Raw genomic sequence first — 19,138 nt, 5'->3', positions numbered from 1 at the left:
CCCCCTGCTCCGCTCTAACTTACTCGCCCCCGCCTCCGCTCTAACTCCGCCCCCGCCTCCGCTCTAACTCCGCCCCCGCCTCCGCTCAGACTCCGCCCCCGCCTCCGCTCTAACTCTCTAGACCTCCCCCGCCTCCGCTCAACTCCGCCCCCTGCCTTGCTGCGCTCTAACTCCGCCCCCCTGCTCCGCTCTAACTCCGCCCCCGCCTCCGCTCTAACTCCGCCCCCGCCTCCGCTCAACTCCGCCCCCTGCCTTGCTGCGCTCTAACTCCGCCCCCCCTGCTCCGCTCTAACTCCGCCCCCGCCTCCGCTCAACTCCGCCCCCCGTCTTGCTCCGCTAACTCCGCCCCCCGCCTCCGCTCAACTCCGCCCCCCGCCTTGCTCCGCTCTAACTCCGCCCCCGCCTCCGCTCAACTCCGCCCCCCGCCTCCGCTCAACTCCGCCCCCCGCCTTGCTCCGCTAACTCCGCCCCCGCCTTGCTCCGCCCTAACCCCGCCCCCTCCGCCCCTGGGGCGCTGTCCTTAGCCACTCCTCAAACTTCCTAGGGATCTGTGGAGACACTTGCCCACAAGGAGAACAGCGTGTCCTAACGCCGGAGTAAGGGAGGAGAGGAAAGGAGATGAAGTTGGAGATGTAGGCAGAGGCCACGTAATGTAGGGGCCACGCAGAGGAAGGAAAGAAATTAGATTTCATTTTGAGAGCAGTGGGTTGTCTTGATGTAGGGAATGAGTTGGGGCAGCTAGGGCTAGGCAGGGAAGGATAAGGGAAAGGCCCAGAGACAGGCTCCCAGAAGTCTGTGGGCTCCCTTAAATCCCAAGGACATCAAAATGGCCCAGAGACGGGCTCCTACCCAACCCAAGGAAACAGATAAGACAGTAAAAACAGAGAAAAACGTAAATTAGGCGCCTCTGCTCTGAAGTGTTAGGAAGTATCTCCCTTTGATAGTTACCAATCACAGATTCACCAGACCCAAAAAACAGCCATATACAGTACAAAGAAACTCAAGGCCATGGGCTTCCTGGTTAGATTCCCAATAAAAGGCCGCCAAAAAGCCCTCAGTGGCAACCCTGTCAGGACCCCTCTCACTTTTGAGAGCTTTCTCTGTATCTCTGCTTAATGAACACCTATTACTTTACTCATTCTCTGTTGTCCCCGAGATTCATTCTTCAACTCCGTGAGATAAGAGCCTAGGTCTCCCGCATCAGTCTGAAAGGACTTTCAGGATTGCAACCTCTTGCCTCTCTGAATTCCTTTTAGTCTTGTCAAAACCATTTAGTTCATTCGCCTCTTCCTTGTGCAGCAGTTCGCACAGTCATATATGTTAATTTTGTGTGAACTTAAGGAAACTCATGAAGGAATCTAATTGTATTTTAGCAACTGAAGTTGCTTGGGTGACATACCAGGCACGCGTATTTTCTCCTCTACAGTATAATATACTTTCATTTTACAAATGAGCAAACTGAGGCCAAGAGGGAGAATATATCCAAAGTCAAACAGCTAGGTAGGGGTACCTGGAATGAGTCTGGAATGAGTCTGACTCACAACCTTGTTGCTAAGTGAACCCAGCAAACCTCAGCCTCTAACCCACCTCTCCATTAGGGTCTCAAAACCCATGGGAGAGGGGAGAGGCCATTGCTGTCACCTACTTCCATATTTAATCTACTCTCCTCTATGGCCCCAAACCTCCCTATCTTCCTCCAGTAACAGAACAAAAGCTCCTATTCAAATGAATAGAGACAAGTAGATACTACTCTGTGAGGGCTGTCTATGCAGCCAGCGCAAAATGCCCTTCTGTCTTTGATTAAATGCTCCGGCCAAGCAGCCATCAATCCTGTTCAATAGAATGAGGCCACTGTGTTTTCACCAGGGCTATAAGGACTCACTGCCCTGCTATTTCTTTGAGTTACCATCTCCCAAATTAGACACTATGGAAGTCTGAAATTTACTTTGAAATTCATCTAAAAATATAAGACAGGTGGATGAGTAGAGAGATGGATAAAAGGATAAACCTATGATAAAGCAACCGTAGTAACACATTAATGGTGTAGTACATGGGTGTCCACTGTACTTGTTTCTTAATTTAACTTTTCTGTGTGTTTGAACATTTTCAAGAGAAAATACTGAGGGCAAGTAATATTTAAAAACAACTTTGAGTGAGGAGAGAAGATGAACAGATTCTCTCAACCCTCTCAGTTTATTTAAGTTGCACTGGGCAATGCTATTGGGGGTCTCTGCTTTTCTTTGAATTTAGAAGATGATAAGAATTTAGCTTGTGGGAGCACCTGAGTGGTTCAGTCAGTTAAGCGTCTGCCTTCAACTCAGGTCGTGATCCCTGGGAACCCTGGGATCCAGCCCCTTATCGGGCTCCCTGCTCATTGGGAAGTCTGCTTCTCCCTCTCCCTCTGCCCCTACACCCCACTTGTGCTGTCTCTATTGTACTTTTTCTATCTCAAATAAATAAATAAAATCTTTAAAAAAAAAAGAATTTAGCTTGTGATTCACAAATTTTTGGGATGCATAAAAATCATCTGGAAGGTTAACTAAAAATGAAGATTCTTGGCGATCTGCCCCAAAGTTTCTGAATTTGGGTGGGTCTTGGGAAAGTACTTTTGTAACAAGTTCTCCAGGGGATACTGGTGAGAAATCTGTGCCTATGGAGGAACACCATTTTACAATGTGATCAGAATGAAAGAAAGCCATTGTATAAGAGACAGCAGATATGCCATAACTTCCTTTGTCTTGATTAATTTAGGGGTGGCCAAATCAATTAGATTAAGGCACTAATATCCTTCCCAGTTAAAAAAAAAAAGAGAAAAGAAAAAGTGTGCAACACTTATGTTTTCTTAATAAAAGGGCTTCATAAACAAACACTTATTAGGGACCCCATTTGATGGGTAGGTACATCCATATGGAAAACTGCCATGTTCGTTCATGAATAAACAACATTGAATAGTTAAATGCTGAGGTTTACCACAGTGAAATGAGAAATCTTATTTATGGAGAAAAGATATACCAAAGAGAAAAAAGAAAGACTTATTTCAGTTTTGAAGAATATTCATCTTTCTTCTTTAATATTAAATAGTTAATATTTTTAAATGAGGAATAAGAAACATTTACAAAAAGAATAGTTTGGGAAATATACTTTGATGAGATTTAAGACATTCAAAAAATAATTTACTGTTTGCTACTTTTTCCAGTTGAGATTTTGATTTTTCAGCAGCTCCTATTCAGGCACTTTTACTGGATCTCTTATCTATATTAGGACAGTTAGGCAATAATGTGGATACAAAGTTGGATCATAGATGAAGTCCTACAATGAGGCCACAGAAACTTCCATAAAGGACCATGTCATAAAATAGAGATATGTGCCATAAAAGAGATACAAATTAAATGTGCTGGGAATTCAGAGCAGATAGAAATCACTTGCAGCTAAAGGATCAGTGTGGTGGAGCTTTAAGCTGGAGGTTAATGAATACTTACCTTTGGACATGCAGAAAACAGGACAGAGGGTACTCTAGGCAGAGGGGCAATAAGAAGGAAGACATAAGCAAGTACACACAGGCATAGAGAATGGAAGGGTGAAAGGACAAAAAGTCCTTGTCATGGAAGACAAGCTTGGAGTCAAATTTTGGAGGGCCTTAAAAATCAATCCAAAGAACCGGTGCTTTCCCTTTTTGCTGAACAGTGATGAATCACCCAAGGGTTTAAGGTGAGGGAAGTGAAATGATCAGAGTTCTTCCTTGGGGATGTTTTCCTAGCAGCCTTATGCAGACCGGGTAAGTTCAGGAAAGAGGGAAGAGCAGCTTAAACTCAGACAGTAGTCATGGAAATAGAGGGGGAGGGGATGGCTTGGAGAGAAAATTCTCAAGGAAGGTAAAATCAGTGAGATCTGGAGACTGGTTTGTTTGAAGAGGGAGGGAGGAATTGAAACAGGCGCTAAGGTTTTATGCTTATGTAATGAAGAGAATGAAGAAAGGTAATAATAGAAACAGAATCTAAGGAGGCATTAACGCTTGTCAGGGTCAGAGTGTAAATTTCAAAGAAATAAAAAGATGACTCTCATACAAGTATATAGTAAGCATGCTTCAAAGATTTAACTTACTAGTAATCTGGAGAATGTAAAACTGGTTCAGAGGAGGATATGAGAGATCATGGTATGTGTGTATGTGCATATATGTATATATATGTATGGTGTTTAAAAATATATGGTGAGGGATCCCTGGGTGGTGCAGCGGTTTGGTGCCTGCCTTTGGCCCAGGGCGCGATCCTGGAGACCCGGGATCGAATCCCACGTTGGGCTCCCTGCATGGAGCCTGCTTCTCCCTCTGCCTGTGTCTCTGCCTCTCTGTCTCTCTCTGTGTGACTATCATGAATAAATAAATAAAATCTTTAAAAAAAAAAATATATATATATATATGGTGAAAGGGAAAAATGCTGATATATGGTTGCTAGGTAAGACTCAAAATTGACTAACCTACAAGGACAATAAAATGGTTACTTTTGAAGAGACAAATCATTTTCACCTCTAACAGACAAAAATCATTTGTAGCTTATCAATCTTCTATAATTAACACCTAACTTCACAGACTCGGGGCCCAACTCAATAATAAATAGTAAGTCATTAGGACGCCTGGGTGGTTTAGTGATTTAGCACCTCCTTTCAGCTCAGGGCGTGATCCTGGAGTCCTGGGATCCAGTCCCACATTGGGCTCCCTGCATGGAGCCTGCTTCTCCCTCAGCCTGTGTTTCTGTCTCTGTCTCTCTCTTTCTCTGTGTCTCTCATGAATAGATAAATAAAATCTTTAAAAAAATAAATAGTAAGTCACAAAAAATCATCTTTCCTTAGGTCAATAGTGGCCCTTAAGAGGGTTTGGTAGATGATTCTCTAGCTAGTCCAGAGGTTGGCAAACTTTTTCTGTAAAGGGTCAGATAGTAAGTCTTCAAGTTATGAGGGACATATAAGTCTCCGTCTCAACCACTCAACTCGATCCTGCTGTTGTAGAGTGGAAGCAGCCATGATACATAACTCAATGTCATAATGCAGTCATATCCTGAAAAAACTTTCTGAAAACAGGCACTGGGCTGGATCTGGCTTGTAGTTTGCCATCCCTTCTCTGTTCATTATTTCTCAACCTTGAGTGATCATCATAATCACTGGAGGGAGGGCTTGTTACATGACAAACTTCTGGGCTTCACCTCCACAGTTTTTGACTTGGTAGGTCTTGAGTAGGACCCAGGATTTTACATTTCTAACAAGTTCCCAGGTGCTGCTGCTGCTGCTGCTGGTCTAAGACCATACTTTGAGAACACTATTCTAGTATGACACAGAAAGGGACTCAATAATCCTTTTGCCTTATTTCCAGGTTTTGGATCATTTGTCTTAACAAACTAAGATGAAGAACTCAGATTAGGATAGAAGTTTCAGGGCCAGAGGGCACCAAATGGAGTTCCTGGTAAATTGTTTCAGATATGGATCTGGAGTATTGGAAGAGAGAAGGCATTTGGAGGAGACACATAGACAAAACCATTCAAATGTTAAAGGGAAGCATCTGTAGAAAGAAGAGGATTTAGGCTAAAACTTTGGAGGAAGTAGAAGAGAAGGTAAGGAGAAAGCAGAAAAATAAAGGAGTGTTTATAGACAGCAGGAGAACACAGGAAGTAGTGCTATGGAAGGCAAATAAAAAGTCTTAAATTTTCCTTGCCAACATTTCCAAACACCCCAGAGTGGACGAGGATGCCAGATAGGCAAAGAAAAATTTGGATCAGAGATCTTCTTGGGACAATAGCTTTTTAAGCTCGTCTGCCAACAAAACTAGAATAGAAAACATAAGCAATCAACATGGTGAATTTCCACATTTCATTTATACCAGCAGAGGGCCACAAGGGCTAAGGATTGCTAATAATGTTTTTTTGGTCTACGGTTTCTGCCCCCTGCAGGGAGTTAATTCCTCAGTGGTATTGGAAGGCAGGAATGGAGGGAGGTTGGAGACCATGGATCATTTAGCCTCCTTGCCCTCATTATCAGTTAGGTATTTTAGTACAGGACAGAGAGTTTGATTAGTTGGGTGAGAGATGTGATGAAGAAAGGCAGAAGCTTCTGATTGCTTGGGGAAGAGAGAAGGTGGGGTCCAGTGTGGGATTTGGATCACAGGAGTCCCTGTCATCGCAAGGCAAAAAGCTCAAGACTTTGCCTCAGTGTCATTAAAAATCATGGAAAACCGCCTTAGAGTTTTTTCCTTGTGGTTAACTAAATATTATTTCTTGAAAATGTGAGAAATTAACAAAGGTCTCAAAGGAAAAACCTACGAAAAGGTACATATAGAGAAAGGTTGCTAAGTCTTTGTCCCTTCCATCTCATTCCATCCAATCACCCTCCGCAGGTAACAAACTGTGATTGTTTCTGGTTATCTTTCCTGTATCTCTTTAGTGGAAAGAGAGATACCATCCTGGAAGTTGCTCCATATTAGTTCATGGAAATCAGCTTCATTTTTTTTTTTTTTTTCTGAATACTTGCATAGCACTCATTGTGTGGCTGTCCTGCAGTTTATTCATCCAATTTCCTAGTTTAGGCAGTTAGGTTGTTTCCAATACTTTGCAATTACAAATAATGCCACAATGAATAACTGTATGAATACAATTTTTGTATTGCCAGAGATGAAAGTTTATGATATGTTCCACAATTGCTGAGTTTGAGTGCAAATTTTGAGTGCAAATACTAAAATGTCCCTCATTAAAAGTTGATTTGTTTTGCACTCCCAGGAGCAATGAATAAATCTATTTCTTTATTACCTCTCCAACAAAGTGTTGTCAAGCTTTTGAATTTTTTTCATTCCAATAGGAAGCAATAATATTTCAATATAGTTTTGATTTGCATTTCTTCCTTAGTTAAACATGTTTATATATGTTCAAGGGCTATTTCTATATTATTTTTTATTTGTCTGTTCATGTCTTTTGCTTATTTATTTATACTCTATAGGGATTTTGGTTCCCTCACCTTTATTTTGAGTTCCTTGTGTACTAGGAATATTAGCTCCTTATCTATGATATATTACAAAGCCTTATGATATATTACAAAGCCTTTTTGCTTAGAGTGTTTTTTATCATGTTTTCTTCAATCATTTTTATGTACTTGAATTTAAAATTTTTATTGCATGTAGACTGAATTAAAGTTAGAAAGTCTTTTCCCACTCAGATGCAAAAGAATTTTCTATTTTCTTTTAGTACTTTTATGGTTTCATCTTTTATATTTAGGTCTGATACATTTGGAGTTTATTCTTGTGACTTATGTCAAGTATGGATCTAATTTCATCTTTACAAATAGCTAGCAGTTGATCTAATACTGATATATATATATATATAAACTGGTTTTTGTAGAAACAAGCACACAAGGCAGCAGGCTTTTCAGAAGTGGCCTAATTACACTAATACATTTAGGGTAGTATCTAAAACTGCTTAATTATCTAAATAATTTATGCATGGGACTAGTACTTATGAAGTTTGTGTAAATTAAAATGCCTTCCTTTGGGGCTATAAAAACTTAAATTTGTGTAGCACAAAGTTTATATAGCACCTCCACACCCTCGATCTTATTTATCCTCACTTGTAACTCTATACCTGAACAAGTTGTCCTTGCCACCATCCAGGTGATGAAACTAAGGCTTTAGGACAATAAATGACTCTTCTACAGTCATGTGATTAGTAAATGAGGTAGCCCGGCTCTTCTGGCTCTTTCCACAGTGTATGGGCACTGCAAATCTTGTACATTAAGATACTCATGGAGGTGGCGGCTAAGATATTCAGACATCTTGCAAAGCAGGGCTGAAGTATATCTATTTTACTTGAAGATTAAGTGTGCTCCAAATACCAGGCAGTGGTAGAGCAGCAAAAGATCATCACCTACCATCTAAATAGTACTTTCTGGCTGAGCAAAACTTGGGAGAGAGCAGAGTGCACGTACACAAAACACAGTATACAAGACTAACTCAGCTATGGCAAAGTTGTCGCATTACAGACTGAAGATATTTCAATAGAAAAATGGGACACCTGGGTGGCTGAGCAGTTTAGCGCCTGCCTTAGGCCCAGAGCGTGATCATGGAGGCCCAGGATCGAGTCCCACATCAGACTCCCTGCATGGAGCCTGCTTCTCCATCTGCCTATGTCTCTGCCTCTCATGAATTAAAGACTTAAAAAAAAAAATGCTTGGAAGAGTCACATTCTACAGTATATCAACCAAAACTTCTGAATCAAAGCCTTGTTTTAAATTCTAAGCCAATATGGGGCAAAATCAAGGAGTAATTTGGCTTTGGATTATAACAGTAGTTCTTAGGGGGATCAGAGGACCCCTAGAGGTCTGGAGACCTTTGCAACATTTGTGTGAGGTCAAAACTATGCTCATAAGACTACTAAGAGTTCATTTGTCTTTTTCACTGTATGAACATTTGTTTGCACTGCTGATAGAATAAAACTACTGGCATTCCAGCATGAAGCAAGGCAGTAGCATAAAACTGAATTTGTAGCCATTGTATTCTTCACGTGTGAAAATAAACCCAATTTTACTTAAGAATTCCCTTGATGAAGTGAAAATTATTAGTTTTATTAAGTTGTAATCATTTAGTACCTGTCTTATTCAAATGCTGTATAAGGAAATGGGAAGTGTACATAATTACTTTTGCTGTATACTGAAGTACAATGGTGTTTCAAGGAAAATCATTTGTGCTATTGAATAGTTATAAGCTGAACTAGACACTTTATTTTACCATATTTACTTGCAAAATTTACCATATTTACTACTTTAGGCTAACTGGTTTTTCAGACTTTAGAATCTGGCAGCATTTTCTCTAAAATGAATGAAGTGAGCTTGTCAGTACAAGGAATACAACTGATAATATTCATTGCATTCATAAAACTTGAACTTTCCAGAAAAAATTAGGATTTTGGAAAACTTATATCCGTCACTAAGCCTGACAGTTTCCTATCACTTAAACTTTTTTTTAAAGATTTTATTTGAGAGAGAGGAGAGAATGAGAGAGAGAGATAGAGAGGGAGAGAGAGAGAGAGAGCATGAGCAGGAGGAGGGACAGAGGGAGAAGCAGACTCCCATGGAGCAGGAAGCTGGACAAGGGGTTCAATCCCAGGACCCTGGGATCATGACCTGAGCCACTCAGGTGCCCCACACTTAAACTTTTCTAAAGAGATCTTTGCAAAAAATGTGATTTGTTTGATATTCTACATGTCAAATTTGTGTATAGTTCCATGTCAATACCTGGAAGAACTCTGTAACCCAGTGAACTGATATTTTCTAAAAGACCAGTAAATAACGTTATAAAATCACAAAGGGGAAAAATCCATTTAAAGTACAAGTCAGATCAATGAATTCCATACTGCAATTAACCTTTAAAAAACTAAGACTTGTTGCATTTTAGAAGCCAAAAAGAAAATCTGCAATTATCTGGAAGAGCTATTAAAATACTTCTACCGGGTAGCCCCGGTGGCTCAGTGGTTTAGCGCCGCCTACAGCTCAGGGCATGATCCTGGAGACCCAGGATCGAGTCCCACGTCGGGCTCCCTGCATGGAGCCTGCTTCTCCCTCTGCCTGTGTCTCTGGCTCTCTCTCTCCTCTCTGTGTATTCTCATGAATAAACAAATAAAATCTTTTTAAAAAAAAGTATAATACTTCTACCTTTTCTACCTATATACTTATGAGGCTGCATTTCATAGAATGCAGACAACATAGAATTCATACAACATATCACATCAGATAGAATATAGCAGATATTAGAATCCGGCTGTCTTCTGTTAAGCTAGACATTACAGAGATTTGTAAAAATGTAAAACAATGACACTCTTCAATACATTTGTTTTATAAAAGTTATTTTCTATAAAAAATGTTATTTAACATAACGTACTTATTGTTATTTGTAAATGAATATTTAACATTTTCCAGCTTTTATTTATCATGGCAAATATAAGTATGATCCATATTATCATTTATTTTTAAAATATGACTCACATAATTCTTTGGAGTCTCCTTATTAAATACACATGTAAAGGAGCCCAATGATCAAATTTGAGAATCATGGTATTTGAAGTTCAGAAAAAATCTTAACACAAGAAAAGACAGGAAAGAATTTTAATTTTAAAAAGATTTTGGGGGATCCCTGGGTGGCGCAGCGGTTTAGCGCCTGCCTTTGGCCCAGGGCTTGATTCTGGAGACCCGGGATCGAATCCCACGTCGGGCTCCCGGTGAATGGAGTCTGCTTCTCCCTCTGCCTATGTCTCTGCCTCTCTCTCACTCCCTGTGTGCCTATCATAAATATAAAATTAAATTTAAAAAAAAAAGATTTTGGTGATACAATGGGATCAAGGTACAACTCTGCCTCAATTTTTTGTAATCTTTTTTTTTTTTTAGATTTTAATTTATTTATTCATAGAGACACAGAGAGAGAATGAGAGGCAGAGACACAGGCAGAGGGAGAAGCAGGCTCCATGCAGAGAGCCTGACGTGGGACTCGATCCAGCGTCTCCAGGATCACGCCCCAGGCTGCAGGCGGCACTAAACAGCTCCGCCACCGGGGCTGCCCTCTGCCCCAAATTTATGTGTAAGTGTGTATATATGTATGTGTATATACCTCTCTTTCCCTATGTAGCCATACTTTTAGAAAATGGACAGTATCAACTATTATTCCTCAAAGTATGATCGTATCTATTCTCTAGTTATCTGAGAAATATCTTTAAACATATTCTTGAATTCCATGTACTTCTTCACATTAATTACTTCATGTATTTTTTATTAATGTATGGATTATAATTTTTCCTAAAATAACTATGACCACAGGAGAAGAGAAGTCTCATCAAACATTCTGCAAGAATTCCCTGACATCATCAACTGTCATCCTATTTCAGCAGGGGAACAACTGTTTGGGCATTAATAAGGTGTTACATGAAAGAGGAACTCCTGTATTTTGGCATTTTGCAAACTGTAAAAGTAATTTCTCTGAAAAATGAAGCCCAAATAAGAAAACTGTAATGGCTATTACTGTTTGGGCTATTGTCAAGTTCCACAAAGGGCCTTAAAAAATTGATGTCTGATAGTTTTAAAGAAACAAATTGACAAGATTTACACCAATCTTTCACAAACTCTTTACAAAGAATACAAAAAGAGAATACTTCCCAACTTGATTTATGAGGTCAACATAATCTTGATATCAAATACTGACAAAAATATGATGACAAATGAAAATTACAGGCCAATCTTTCTCAGGTGCATAATGCAAAATCCTAATAAAATGTTGGCAAACCAAATCCAGCAATATAATAAAACTAATACATCAAATTAGATTTATTTCAGGAATACAAAGTTGGCTTAGTATTCTTAAAAGGTAATGTAAATGATAACATTAAGAAAAGAAAATGATTATCTCAATAAAGAAAAATGTTTATAAAATTTAACACTCATTCATGATAAAACTCATGATATAAAGTAACTAGGAAAGAGAACTTTCTTTCTTTGATAGAGTATCTACAAAGAGCATGCAGCAAATACACTGAATAGTGGAATATTAAAAGCTTTCACTCTGAGATGGGGAACAAGATAAAGATGCTTCCTCTCATTGGTTCTATAGTATTCTATACTTGTGTACAAGTGTCAGAAAGCAAGATAACATTAAAAAGGAGGAAATAAAACTATTTGCAGACGACATGTAAAAAAACGTAATAAATTACACATGACCTATTACATTAATAAAGGGATTTGAATAAGGTTTCTGGATAATATGATAAAGCTGTATTTTTTTACACCAGCAACAAATAAAATTTTAAAAGGATGCCATTTATGATAGCGTAAAATAATTCACTGATTTAAGAATCTATCAACAGGAGGTGCAAGATAATACATTGAAAAATATAAATACTGCTAGGAGAAACTAAAGAAAATCTATGTAAGTGGAAGAATATTCCTGTGTATAGTTTGGAAGATGTCCTAAAGATGACTGCGAACTCCAAATTGATCTATAAATTCAATGCAATCTCAATCAAAATGCAGGGTAATATGTGTGTGTGTGTGAGTGGAACAGTTAATTCTAAAGTTTCTATGGAAATGTAGAGTCAAGAATCAAAACAATCTTAAGGAAAAACAATACTGGAGGACTTGTTTACCAGCTAAAGGACAGAAATTGAGACTGTAGTATTGGTACAATATAGGCAAACCGGCAAAGAGAAGAAAGTAGAAAGCCCAGAAACATAAGTATATGCAAATGGACAAAACATGACCAAGGGGGCACCGCAGTGAAGAAGGATGATTCTCCCAACAATGGTACTGAATTAACTGAATACCTACATTAAAAAAAAAAAAAAAATCTTGCCCCCTACTTCACAGCATGCATAGAAATAAATCCCAGGAATGTAGAAAAGTAAAACAATAAATCTTTTAGAAAAAAAAAAATCATAGAATATCATCATCTTGAGGGCAGCAAAAGATTTAAAACAGGTCATAAAAGCAAAAACCATAAAGAAAAGCTGACAAATGGAACATTAAAATCAGTAACTCCTATTCATCAAAAGATCCCAGTAAGAGTGAAAAGGCAAACCACCAAATGAGAGATATTTACAATACACATCTGACAAAGACTAGCATCCTGAATACATAAAGAATAAGTCAGTTAAGAAAAAGTCAGTTTCCCCTTTATCTTCCTCCCACCCTCTCTCCCCCCAAAAGAAAAAGAAAATAAAAAGGTCAAGACTTCTAAGATTCTTAAATGGGTACTTTACAAAAGAGAGTATCTGTATGGCCAATAAACATGAAACATGCTTCACTTTGTTAGTTATCAAGGAAATACAATTAAAACCACTAGGTGATCCTACTGTATACCTGCCAGCATGTCTAAAATTAAAGACAAACTACTAATCTACTGTCTCAATGAATTTGCCCATTCTGGACATTTTGTATAAATGGAATCCTATAGCGTGACTTTGTGACTGGCTTCTTTCATTTAACAATGTTTTCAAGGTTTATCCATGTTGTAGCATGTATCAATACTTCATTCCTTTTTATAACTTAACATATTCCATTGTAGGATATGCCACATTTTGTTTATCCATTTGTTGGTAGGTGTTTGGGTTTACATCTTTTTGCTATTATGAATAATGCTGCTACAGCCATTTGTATACAAGTTTCTGTGAGGACGGATGTTCTCATTCAGTGGGGTATTTATCTAGAGGTGGCATTGCTGGGTCATATGGTAACTACATGTTTACTCTTATGAGGAACCACCACATTGTTCCTGAAAGTGGTTACTAGTTTTCATTTTACATTCCCACCAGCGAAGTATGGGGATTCTAATTTCTCCACATCTTTGCCAATACTCATTTTAAATTTTGGCTGTGAAGTGGTTTTGGTTTGCATTTCCCCAACTGCTAATGAGAATGTATATCTTTTTTGGAGAAATGTCTATTCAAATCCTTTGGCCATTTTAACATTAGGTTACTTGTTTTGAATTGTAAGAATTGTTTATATAATCCGGACACTAGACTCTTATTAGATATATCTTCTCTCAGAAAGGGGAACAACTGTTTGGACATTAATAAGGTGTTACATGAAAGAGGAACTCCTGTATTTTGGCATTTTGCAAACTGTTGCAATATGCAATAACCATTTTGGAAAAACTGTTTGGCTTTATCTACTAAAGCTGAATATACACATAGCCATGGACCCAGCAATCCATATCTATATACATACTCAATAGAAATTAGAACATATTTCCCACCACACACATTTGAGAGTGCTCGTAACAGCACAATTTGTAATAGCAATTGAAAAGCTGAAAGCTGCTAGGTTTAATGATGATCCTACAAAGCTGTCCATATCCTAATCCCTAGAACCTGTGAATGTTACCTTATTTGGCAAAGGGACTTTGCAGATATGCTTAGGATTCTGAGAGGGGGAATCAGATTTCCAGTTTCCAAGAAAGCAAGCAAGGAGTTTGGAAGTCATCTCTCCATCCTAACAAAAGGCTGAACTGAAAAATCAACAACTCTTTTTTGATTTGCCAGAGAAGTGAAATCCCAGGGCCAAGCCCTATCCCCAGGTGGGAGATTTGCAAGTGGACATAGAATAACAACTTGCTTAACTAGAAACTCCCAAGCAGAAATATGAGGGAGACAGTACTGGGGTAGGAAAGCCTGAATTGTAACTGACAAGTTGCTGGAGACTGAGTAGGTAAGTCTGTTAGAAATCCCCCAGTCATAGGGGGTTCCCTACACTTTTTTGAGTTTCACTCTCCAGGATCTCAAAGGGAAAATTAGAGAAAAATCCCCTGGTGTTCTGCATGTAGCCATCCTGTCCCACCGGAAAAGGGGCTTGGGGGTGAAGATGGGAGTATGAGAAGCACGGTGAAGTTCACAGCCCAGGAGCACAGGCTCACTGAGACCTAATCACAGAACTACAGAATGCTTCCCCTCCCCCTAACACTCTCCCACCACATTACTAACAGTTTATTCACCAGAGTTCTTTTCATCATGTCCAGCTATCAACAGAAAATTACAAAGCATAGAAATAGGCAAAAAGTACTTTGAAGAGACAGAGCAAACATCAGAATTGAATTCAGATATGGCAAAAATGAGTTATCCCGCTATGAATTTAAAGCAACTATGATTATTAAGGGCTCTAACAGAAAAAGTAGGCAATGTGCAAGAACAGATGGATAATATAAACAGAGAGAAATTCTAAGAAATAAAAAAATGCTAGAGTTAAAATAAAAAGAAACAGAAATGAAGAATACTTTTTATGGGGTAGTTGACAGAACATGGTTGAAGAAAGAATCTCTGAGTGACAACATATATAAATAGAAATTTCCAACTAAAAAGCAGAGAAAAAAAGGTCAGAGGGGGAGGGGACAAGGAACAGAATATCCTAAAACTATAGAGATGTAACATATATATAATGAAAGTACCAGAAGAAAGGAACAGCAAAAATATTTGAAGCAATAATGACTGAGAATTTCCCCAAATTAGTCAAGACACTAAACCACAGATCCAGAAAGTTCACAGAACACTAAGAAGGATAAATCCCAAAACTGCACCTAGGCATAATATATCAAACTGCATTAAAATCAAAGATACAAAATCTTGAAATAAGCCAAAGGGGGGAAAAATGCCCATAGAGGAGCTAAGATTAGAATTAGACTCAATTTCTCTTCAGAAATCATGTTAGTAAGGAGAGTGAAGTGTTGAGGGAGCTTACATTGGATTGCTCAGGTGAGCCCAACTTAACCACATGGATGCTGACACAAGGGAGGCAGCAGGTTCAGCGTGAGAGACAATGAGATGGAAGCACCCAGCTGAAGATGCTATGCTGTTGGCCTTGAAGATGGAGAAGGGACTGAGAACCTAAAGAATCCAAGCAGCCTCTAGAAGCTGCAAAGGAAGGAAATAGATATGCTCCTTGGAGCCTCCAAAAGAAATCAGCACTGCTGACACCTTAATTTCTGTCCAGTAAGACTGATTTTGGACTTCTGACCGCCAGATAGTAAGATAACAAATTTGTATTGTTTTAAGCCACTAAATTGTGGTAACTTTGTTACAGCAGCAAGAGGAAACTAATAAACATCCATCAATAGGATAATGGCTAAATTATAATGTATTTGCAGGATGGAATATTATGGTGCAATGAGAATGGATAATTACTGCTACATGCATTTGTTGATGTGTCACAGAATACTGAAAGAGGCCTTGCACAAAAAAGAATATAAACTCTAAGATCCCATGTATATAAAGCTTAAAAATAAATAAAACTTATCTATGGTTGTGGAAGTGGGGACTGTGATCCCTTGGTGGGTAGAGGTGCTGATAAGGGGCACAGAGGAAGCATATGGATGCCAGTAATGTCCTTGATCTTGGTGATTAGTTTGTATTTCAATCCATATAACCTGATATCTGTATACTTTTCTCTATTGTATACTTCAATAACAAGTGCCTAAAAACAAAAAAGTTTTAAATAGTTTAAAAACAAATTTCCTTGCAAAAAATAGGGACAAAAATCAGTTTAAGATTTAAACATGGTATCACAAGGTTTTAAAACCGAATACCCTATAAAGTGAACGATTACAATTATTTCAGCTAATGACTCAATTCCAAGGATTTTCTAGTACATCTCCAATGTCATACAGAAAAGAACGAGTTGACCTAGACATGCAAACACAGCAGACATATCAAAGTATACCATGATGTACAGAGATTTTTCTTTCATTAGTCTTGCTTACTTCATCACGTACTACTTTAGAAAAATTGGTCTTTACACCACCATGACTGCAGAACCCTTTCCAGACTAAAGATTCTATCAGTGGCATTTTTCATCTATTTCCTCAAACAAAATGTTTTTACAAATTAATTTTTCCATGCCCATGAACAGCCTAAGTTTTTCCCACCCTGAAACAAATTATTACCCTCTCATGTATTTTTAGCATTTATATTCAACTATTAGGAGCCAAATGCTATTCAAAAGTAAAGATTTTAAAATTTTAATGAAAGGATTACGTTAGATAGTAGAGGTATTGTCCTCAAACATTTTGCTGAAAAAAAAAATCTTTGGAATATATAAAATAATAACAAAGGCCAATGTAAAGGGCAGTGGCCATTTTTTCCCATTATCTGTAATGATAAGTTAAATGTAATGTAAGTTAAATGTGCATGTGTTCTCTAGCTGAACTTCAGTAAGAAGTCAAACTGTTCTTATGAAGGTTCTAAAACAAGCATTTAAAAACAATATTGAAAAATCAGGTTTAACTACTAACAGGTGTTCTCACCTGTAAGAGAGGACCTATGTGTCAGTGCATTTGCCAAGCTTTTAAAACAGCTTCTGCCCAATAATGATAAAAGGCTACCTTTTTATCTACTAGAAATGCTGACATAAGATTCTGTAGTTTAAGACATGCTTGTGGGGAAGATGTGCTGATCACGGTAAACTTCCGACTTAAGGAAACTTACAGGATAGTGAATACCATGTATTCACTTGTCTCTCACAAAGATCAGAATGCTTAATAATCCTATTACGTCAAACACCTCAAAATACTAATGAATCATATTCATTATCTGATAAATACAAATTATGTATAAGAGAATGCAACAAGTTATTTGAACCTGAATGCAGAGAATAAATATTTTATTAACTGATTACAGTTGAAAGTCACAAACAAAAAAGGGGTATATTAAGGCAGAGCCATATATATATCTATATCTATATATTAATACAGATATAGATAGACAAATCCAAAGACTGTTACCTCTTTACATTTTAATAACCTCTGCATTTTTCTTTTATGCATTTAGGCAGTGTGCTTTCTTTTCTTCTCAGTTAAAGAAATGAATCTTGGCCAATATTTCAAAATCATATTTTGATGACAACTTACAGGATCATGGGTTGAGACAATGACTAGTGTATAAAATGCTATCTGATAGTGATAGTTTTCTCAGCATATCCCATGTGTGGTGGTTGTTTACACTGGTGTGGAAAATTTGACAATTGGTCATTTTCTCCTTTCCAGCAAAACTAATACATAATTTTTCAAATGATTTTAATAGTCTTAACTAAAGTATGCTTGGACTTCCAAGTCAGTCAAATGCCCAAAGCATATTATTTTCTGCCCTTTCCTAAACCCTCCTATGTTTTAAATAGCCTTTAAAGTATGATCACACGGCTGTATTTCAGATCTATAAATTCTGAGTTTTTCAAAATCCAAAATTATCTCCTTATGCAAAGTGGCAATGCAAACAGCAATCCTACATAGTGTAGAATAATTTTTCTTCTGTATAGCTTCCTTTTATAAAAATGGGCAACCACACACACACACACACAAAAAAAAAAAAAAAAAAGAAAGAAAAAAGAAATAAATTTAGTCCATCTGAAAAAGCACTCCAGTTCCCTAATTCCACTTTTGAAGGAGAAGGCAGAGGCAAGTTTACATTATCCCAGAAAACTGAATAAATGGCTTTATTTGGTATCTTCAAGAAGCTTCTCCTTCCGTAGGAGATGTAGGTGCTGCAGGAGAAACTGTAACCGGTTTGCGTGCAATTCTGTCTAGTTCTGCATGAACATCTGATAGGACAGGCTTCTGGCCTACATTAAAGGGAAAAAAAAAATCAAGATTTAGATAGAAGTCAAAGTATCTTTTACGTCAATGTCTCCTCATTTAAAAACTGCCGACAGTTTCATTAACTTTATCTAGCCTACTACTAAGTCATATAAACATCCTTAAAAATCAATCTTCTCGAAGAAAATTTTTTTAAAAACCCTCATAGGGTCTGTTAACAAATGGAAGTAAAACTAGCACCTATCACTTAATCTCATAAAGATATTTTTTAAAAAGGCACAGAACAATAAGAACAGTAAAACAGAAAATAGCAACGAAATTTTAGAATGCACAAAGAATATGAATGTGTGGTAACTATATCAGCAGTCTTGGGAAAGCTTACTCTTCTATACTGGCAGTGGGAAAAGCCAAGAAGTAATTCACTTTACACCCAAAAACCTGTAAAAGGTACCAAAAATTGTAACTGCACAATGGTATTTGTGAAAACGGTGGCAAGAAGATGGGATTTAAAAGGAAAATGGGTTAAAAAGTCTGATAAAGGGCAGTTACACAATCAACAAAAGAAAAATAAATTGGACTTCATCAAAATTAAACCCTTTTGTGCTTTAGAAGACATCAAGAAGTGAAAGGACAATACATGGGAGGAAACATCTACAAACTGTACGTTTGATAAGGGTCTAGTAAACAAAATATATGAAGAACACTTAAAATTCAACAATGAAAAGACAAATAATCCAACTTAAAAACGGGCAAGGATTGAATAGACATTTCTCCAAAGATCTACAAATGGTCAATAAACACTTGAAAAGATTCTCAACAGCATTAGCTATCAAAGATATGCAAGAGTCAAAACCACAATGAGATATGACTTCATTAGGATGGCTACTAGGATGGCTCTAATCAAAAAGATGGACAAAAACAAATGTTGGAGAAGATGTAGAGAAATTGGGACCCTTGTTCCCTGTTATTGAAAATATAAAACAATGCAGTGTTTTGCAAAACACTGTGGCAGTTCTTTAAAAACTCAAACACAGAGTTACCGCAGGACCCAACAATTAC

At 37.9% G+C, this 19,138-nt stretch overlaps 1 protein-coding gene across 1 annotated transcript in view; it reads right to left on the bottom strand.

The window, feature by feature from the left end:
- Positions 1-11,319: 11,319 nt before the first annotated feature.
- The window catches only part of DYNC1LI1 (dynein cytoplasmic 1 light intermediate chain 1), a 48,192-nt gene continuing 40,373 nt past the window's right edge, over positions 11,320-19,138 (bottom strand). The window contains exon 13 of the mRNA XM_038570607.1: positions 11,320-18,105. Within this exon, the coding sequence (XP_038426535.1) occupies positions 17,993-18,105 (113 nt within the window). The 3' untranslated portion in view covers positions 11,320-17,992. The remainder of the gene's footprint in view (positions 18,106-19,138) is intronic.

Source organism: Canis lupus, chromosome 23, assembly GCF_011100685.1.
Source record: "Canis lupus familiaris isolate Mischka breed German Shepherd chromosome 23, alternate assembly UU_Cfam_GSD_1.0, whole genome shotgun sequence".
Lineage (NCBI taxonomy): Eukaryota > Metazoa > Chordata > Mammalia > Carnivora > Canidae > Canis > Canis lupus.
The sequence above is the reverse complement of the archived record's forward strand: the minus strand, read 5'-3'. Positions and strand labels throughout refer to the sequence as shown.